Raw genomic sequence first — 6,984 nt, 5'->3', positions numbered from 1 at the left:
TTTGCGTTATATCGACCAATTCCTGGTACTTTTTTGACAGCATGTAGATGGCGGCAATGTACACATGCAAAAAATAGTTGTTAAGCCGCAGAAAAACAGATATAGATTTCGTATGTTCACTGCTTGTGTGACGAAGATTTGTGGCTTGCTGCTGACTGCTGAGATTGCTTTTTTCATTGCTATTATTATCATCATCTTATGACTTTCTTATTATTGTTGATATTCAGATATGAATGGGTATACTATACATAACAGTCGGAAAAGATCTCCAACACGCTCGCATTCGCGGCTATGATTTTGAAGCTTTAGTTTTGCGGATTTTGCTTTCACATAATTTTGCTAAAGAATTTTGCAATTCCATGTAGATACCTGGCCTGGCTCTGTAGCGTGCAGCGTTGTGTCTGCCACATTCAGTAAATAAGTAACACAAAAAATACAGACGAAAGCAAAATGGTGCATAAAATAAAATAATTGAAGTAAATGCAATAAAACCGAATTAACGAATAAAATAAAATTGAAATAAATAAATAAATGAATGCAAAACAAATACGAAAAAACGCAGACTAGACAACTAAACAGCGAATAAACGAACGAACTTTGTAACTTCAGTCGCGGTGTGCAAGCGAGCTTGAGTAGATCGTTGTGACGTCCATTCACTTTGTACGCGCGGCGCAGAAACAAAGTATCTTTTTTTTGTTATAGTGTTTTTGTATGTAAATATTTTACATTTGATTATGAAATCACAGTGAAATGCAGTGAAGTGAGAAACAGACAAAACAAAAACAAGTTTTACAAGTTACTTGGCACATTTATGCAGTGACCTTTGAAGGCCCACACGTCCATTAAAAGCACACACAAACATCTATATATAGCATACTCGTACGTATAAAGGTGGAAATATAGGAAAAAACGGAAATATGGATCAGAAACGGGCTATGCTTTATCCCGATATCGATCCTGCCCACACTGCTGCTACACACGATCATCGCATCTCTGCCTCTGCTGCCATGGGTTTGCCGGCTGAGGCGCCTCCCTCATATGACATGGCTATTGCATCTCCAACGCCAATAGCAGCGGGATCAAAAACTCAAAGTAATAGCGAAGGCGTTGGAGGAGCTCCGTTGGGTTGGGCGCCTAGTGCGCCGGCGGTGGTGACCACACCTGAACCACAAGCGCCATCACCTCCGCCACGGCAGTCACATACAGCGCAGGCGCCACAGCACGATAGTCAGACAAGGCCAGTAATTGTGGTACAGCCACTGCCTCAGCAACAGCAACAAACGCCCGCAATGCGTGTAGGTGAGTGAACAATGAAGTTTACTTAACGGATGGATTATTTTGAGGTTTTCGCTTAACAAAGTAATTTTTTAAACGTTCTGTTAAAAGCGATTTCTATTTGCTCTGCTTAAGTCGCTGAAAAAGTAAATACAAACAAAGTTCTATTTGCAAAATCGCACAAAAAAGGCAGTAACTTTTATGTAATAATTATTTATTTAAAAATAGAAAAATATATTAAATATTAGTTAAAGATTTTTATTTTCCAAAGCTTTTATATAAGACAAATAAAAGTAAGTGGGTTGCGACCGCGAAATTACATTATCCATAACTGATTGCGTAGCCAAGCTTGAGCAAATACCTTAACTAGACCTAGTGCTGTTCCGATAAAAGTAACTGCAAGTAAATACTTGATACTCTTTTGCGAGTAACTGAGTATTTTTTATACCCAAATACTTGATGGGAGTATTGAAGTGGGTACAACTAAGGTATGCGGGAAATGGCCAATGTATCTACCTGCTATTCGCAGCTGGCAGCGATGCACAACCGCACAAGAAATTAACAGTCTGCCTTTTTACTTATACTTACAGCCGCTTTCAGTGTTGCGCATGCCCACAATGCAAATATTTTGTAAGGATGTTAGCTTTCATTTGTTAATTGGTAGTTAATACGAAATTCGTTTTCATAGCTGGAAATTTCCATGCATGCCACTTGTTCAAAATGCTTCCGATTATCAAAATTTTGCAACATTTCTCAGCACTAAAAACACTGGATTGTACCTGGCTCCAAAGCCATTCAATGGTTACATTTTATGGCAAAACATAAAACTTACATAAGGCGGAAACTCTTGCCACTTTGCGCAGTTGCGAATCAGGTGATGACGTTGCGGTTTGCTACGACTTTTGGAAGCACCAGAGCTTAAGCAAAAGCAGACAAAAAATATCTTTATATTTGGCGACACCAGTGTCTGGCTTAAAAGTGACCCGTTAGAAGACTAGAATATATTCAATGCACCATTTCAAATGGCAGTCTACGTCATTCATATTCGTCACATGTCAACTAGACAGCTACAGCATAAAAACCGGTGGAGGGAGGGCGTAAAGGTGAAAATAAAGAATTTCATCACTCAAAATCACTTGTACCTATTTGGTAAAAAACGTATTCAAAAACAAGATTGGATGATTAATTTTGTGCCACCTTGTATATTGATAAACAAAAAACCTTCTCTGCCTATGCCTAAAAGATAAACTAAACGCCTAGTTATCGAGATAAACAATCAAGACATAAAAAGGAGGTGACAAAAAACGGTGCACCGGCTGGCCCAATTGTTGTTGTTGTGGTAGTAGCTTACCAAACTCTGTCAGTACGGTGTAGCCACCGGTCGTCTTTGTGTAATTCATCTAACGGTAGATGAAAACGTGCTGTTTCGGCAGGCTGGGTCCAGAGGGAGTAGGTTTGATAGGGTATGTGCATAGTTGGTTAGTCTCGCACGTTGCGCCTTCACATGCTGGACGTATATTGGTATGTCGGATTCGATTCTGATTAAGTAGGAGTTTAACCTGCCAGAGCATCCATAATGCAATTGGGTCAAAATTACGCGGGTCTCGCGAGGTAGCTGAAGCTCTTCGTCTGCAATAGATGATGGTTGGACTCCGATACCGGGAGTTTAGGTAGGTTGTAAGGATCTCCCGATGAATGTCGTTTCATGTTTGTCTGTAAATGTTCCTTTCCAGTAGTTATAATTGGCACAATTTTCTGACCCCATGGAGACAGTTGGGTTGCCGGCAAGGAGAATCCACAAAATGCTAAGAAAAATTAAAACCTATATAGAACTACCTGCAAACTTTCTAAGTACTTTACAAAAGTATTAGTGACGTTGATGATATCGTCAAAATAAACGAAGACATGAGAATCTAATTTCGTTCCTTTAACAGACCTCTATGGCATGAGTGTGTTCTTCTGCAGCTTGCCAATAAGGTCACTTATTGTCTAGGCTGGACAAAAATCTGGCATGCTTTAGCTTCTCTAAAGTGGGCTAGAGGTATGGGAGGGGGTAACTATCCTTCTCCGTACTCCTATTAAGAGCCCTATAATCCACGTAAAACCTGTATGATCCAGTTTCTTCCTGATCATGGCTACTTGGGACACACACTGTATCTCGCTGCGATTACGAAAAGGTCCATCCCAATTGCATTAATTGCGGGACTATGCCCGCCTTAGCTTAAAAATCGACAGCAAGGATTTTTTTTTTGCGGTAAGCTAAGAGCCAACCCAGAAGGATTGACTAACTTTCACTTCTATTGGCCACAAAATGCAACCTAACACCGAAATATGACTTATATCCGCTAAGATCACATTAAAAAATGATCAGTGTAAGACACCCTAAAGCCTCTGAACTCAAAATGTGTCACTCTAATCACTGTCCTAGTAGCACCAGAATCCAACATCTCCTTATATGGGGAAATTTTTACATCCAAATATGGATATTTATCGCCGCCGTCCGACAAAAGACGAACATAACCGAACATCCGAAAAGTTACTACCTACTTACGCCAACTGGTAATTAGAAGAATTACTGCGTCATTCTAATGGATCACTAGTCCTGACGTCCCAGGGGTCTAATTCCCATTTCCCGATCAATTATTCGACCTAACATAGGAACGATGAGCTGTATGAGCTTTACGACGACATAGACATAGCGCAGCGAATAAAGATCCAGCGGCTAAATTGGCTGGGTCATGTCGTCCGAATGGATACAAACGCTCCGGCTTTGAAAGTATTCGATGCGGTACCAGCTGGTGGTAGTAGAGGAAGAGGGCGGCCTCCACTGCGTTGGAAAGATCAGGTGAAGAAGGACTTGGCTTCACTTGGTGTGTCCAATTGGCGCCGGTTAGCACGAGAAAGAAACGACTGGCGCGCTTTGTTAAACTCGGCCAAAATCGCGTAAGCGGTTATAGCGCCAATTAAGAAGAAGATAGGACCTGTCATTCGATCTGAAGGAGCTGTGGTTACACCTACGACGTGACTCCCAGGTAGGCGGTTTCGCTGTACACACCGCACAGTCCCTCCCTATGGCCTTAGTTCCACCACAACAGAAGCACGTCATTTCCTACTTATATTCGGGAGACACATGACAAAACCGGCAGTAGTTAAAGCATAGGATTTTAGACCCCGCACTAAACATTTGGCTGCTCTCTAACAAGACATAAGCCAAGTGTGGTTCCAAGAAGCCTTTGGTCTTATGGCTCAGTGGTGGAACAAACACCTCAACGGGTGACATAACCACGTCTAGTTGTCTTACTAAAACAACTAGTCTCAACAGTCCACCTATCCTTGTTTTATCACCAGCTCGTTCTCAGCCGCCGAATATATTTGGTTGGAGACCGTGGACGGATCAGCTTACTTTTTTTGCCCTTTTCTTCAATTTTAGTAAAAAAAAATTGAAAATTTAAATTACTCTGCTTCCAAATGGAAAGTTGGAAGAAGTAAAGAGTACACACCGTTTCGCTAGAAAGAAAACAAAAATTAGGCTCAATAGAATTGGCGCGTACACCCTTTTTTGGGTGTTTGGCCGAGCTCCTCCTCTCATTTGTGGCGAGCGTCTTGATATTAATAAATGGAGGGACAGATATTTTTATGAGAAGCTTTTTTGATTGCCGAGAAACGAGGGGCCGTAATAATACATAAATATAAAAAAAGTATACTCAATTAGCTTACGGTGGTCAACGTAGCTGAATAAGAAAATTCGAATACCGAATACCTTATAATTTTCAAAAACTGACAATTCAGCGCCAAATCCGAGTCGTAAAAATACAATTACAACGCGTCGCAAATCTGATTATTTTTGCGCACAAATCCGAAAAAATAGCCGCGTTAAATATTACGTCATATTATAAGTCGAGATGAAAGTATTGGCAAAGTGGAAAACAAAAAACGAATTCCTCTTATTTCATTCTGGGCTAAAAACCACGGACACGGCGAAAGAAAAAAACAAATCAGCTGATTTACCGATACTACCTTTAATAGACAGGCCTTGACAGACAGTAAATTGCAATTAAGTCAAAATAAAAATACCTAAGACGTAATTACCAAAAACTTTCGAAAATAAAAATGTTAAAAAATAAAGCCTAGACACTTAAAAATGCCATCCACAGTGCGTTAACGTCAAACTCCCCAAACTCCCGCAGCTCTCTAAAGAAAATTACTCCCGCACCAATACCGGCTATACCGGCAGCTACTATTCCTTTTGAAATAATTAATTTGTTGTTATTTTTCCTTCCTTTTTATAATTAAAATAATTTTTACTTCAATTTTTCCTACTTTTAACTTTCACTTTTCTACTTTTTTCGCCTTACATTTTTTCGAAATCTATAGCGGGCAACAGGAGAGTAACAGGAGAGCAGTTTATTCACTTTTTTCTGTTTATTTGGTCTCGAAATTGCCAAATTTTGTTAAAATTACTCTAACTGTCAATTTTTGTTTATAACTTTTGACATTTTAGAGACCAAAAGCACAAATTCATTGCTCTTGTTGTTTTTGCATACAGCTACTACCTGTTCCATGTGCCTTAGTTTCAGTATATTTTTCACTTCTGTTTCAAAGCAATTAGTGCAGAAAAATCTATATACAAATGTATTATTAACATTCCTAATAAATTCTTTCAGAATCTGTTTCAACACACCTAAAACTTGGCCCCAATCCATGCGCGGTCAGCTGTCCCGTCTGTGGAGCCAATAAGACGACACGAATGGTTTTCACACCCAACACACGAACGCATATTTGTGCGGTAATACTTTGCTTGGCCGGGTAAGTCACGCAGAAATGCATTGGAATCATGAAAAAAATGCAAAAAAAGCACTTACATATTTTCATATTTTCAATCACAACTTTATATACCTATAAAGCAAACAGATTGGCAAAACCAAAATAAATTTCTTGCATTCCATTGCAGTTTCTGTTGTTGCGCGTGTATGGTGCCTTATTGCATGAACAGCTGTCGGACTGGCAACCATTATTGCTCTCAATGCAACACATTTCTGGGAGTTTATAATCCGCGAAGAGTGTGAAAGTGAAATGCGTTAGACCTAAACATGCATCAGATATACATAAATACATATACATACATATGTGTATGTAAATATGTATATGAAAGAAAATGGTACTTAAAAAATTGTATAACTCTTATTGTAGAAAATTTTTTGTTTTTTTTTTAATAATTAAATATTCGGAAAAAATCCATTCCGGCGCTTGCGCTGCTAATGAATTTAGGTATGAATACGAGTGTATGTACATATGTATTAATATTATCTACAGCTTTTGTAAGCATTTTGCATGAAGCTTCGCTATTTCCTATTTAGTTTAGTTTAATTTATGATAAGAAGGTAATATAAAATATATAGGAAAATATTTGTATAATAATAAAAAAACGATGTTTGTTTTTCTGTTGGTTATAAAGCAGATTGTTGATTGTAAGATAAAAAACTGTCTGTCTAAACACACATTTGCAAATATTAACCCTGCAGGAAAAAGACTGAATTAGTGAACTGGTTCAGAACTAGTACAGGTTTACTAAGAGCGACATATTTAATTATGTATTCAGTGTCTGATAGAGTCAAAGCCTAAAAGCAAATTTCTGATAAGAAGGTAATATAAAATATATATGAAAATATTTGTATAATAATAAAAAAACGATGTTTGTTTTTCTGCTGG

General features: G+C 38.5%; 1 protein-coding gene across 1 annotated transcript; it reads left to right on the top strand.

Annotated features, from left to right (window-relative positions):
• The first annotated feature begins 385 nt into the window (after positions 1-385).
• Positions 386-6,652, top strand: LOC129245835 (lipopolysaccharide-induced tumor necrosis factor-alpha factor homolog). Its single transcript, XM_054884255.1, has 3 exons — positions 386-1,299; positions 5,940-6,081; positions 6,227-6,652. The coding sequence occupies exons 1-3, from the start codon at positions 918-920 to the stop codon at positions 6,339-6,341; spliced, it is 639 nt and encodes a 212-aa protein (XP_054740230.1). The 5' UTR covers positions 386-917; the 3' UTR covers positions 6,342-6,652.
• The last annotated feature ends 332 nt before the right edge of the window (positions 6,653-6,984 follow it).

The sequence above is a fragment of the Anastrepha obliqua genome, chromosome 4 (genome assembly GCF_027943255.1).
Source record: "Anastrepha obliqua isolate idAnaObli1 chromosome 4, idAnaObli1_1.0, whole genome shotgun sequence".
Classification (NCBI taxonomy): domain Eukaryota; kingdom Metazoa; phylum Arthropoda; class Insecta; order Diptera; family Tephritidae; genus Anastrepha; species Anastrepha obliqua.
The sequence above is the reverse complement of the archived record's forward strand: the minus strand, read 5'-3'. Positions and strand labels throughout refer to the sequence as shown.

Coding starts and splice junctions, on each gene's coding strand:
- LOC129245835 (XM_054884255.1), top strand. CDS start 918: ATGGATCAGAAACGGGCTATGCTTTATCCCGATATCGATCCTGCCCAC. Junction 1,300..5,939: donor AACGCCCGCAATGCGTGTAG/GTGAGTGAACAA, acceptor AAATTCTTTCAG/AATCTGTTTCAACACACCTA. Junction 6,082..6,226: donor GTAATACTTTGCTTGGCCGG/GTAAGTCACGCA, acceptor ATTCCATTGCAG/TTTCTGTTGTTGCGCGTGTA.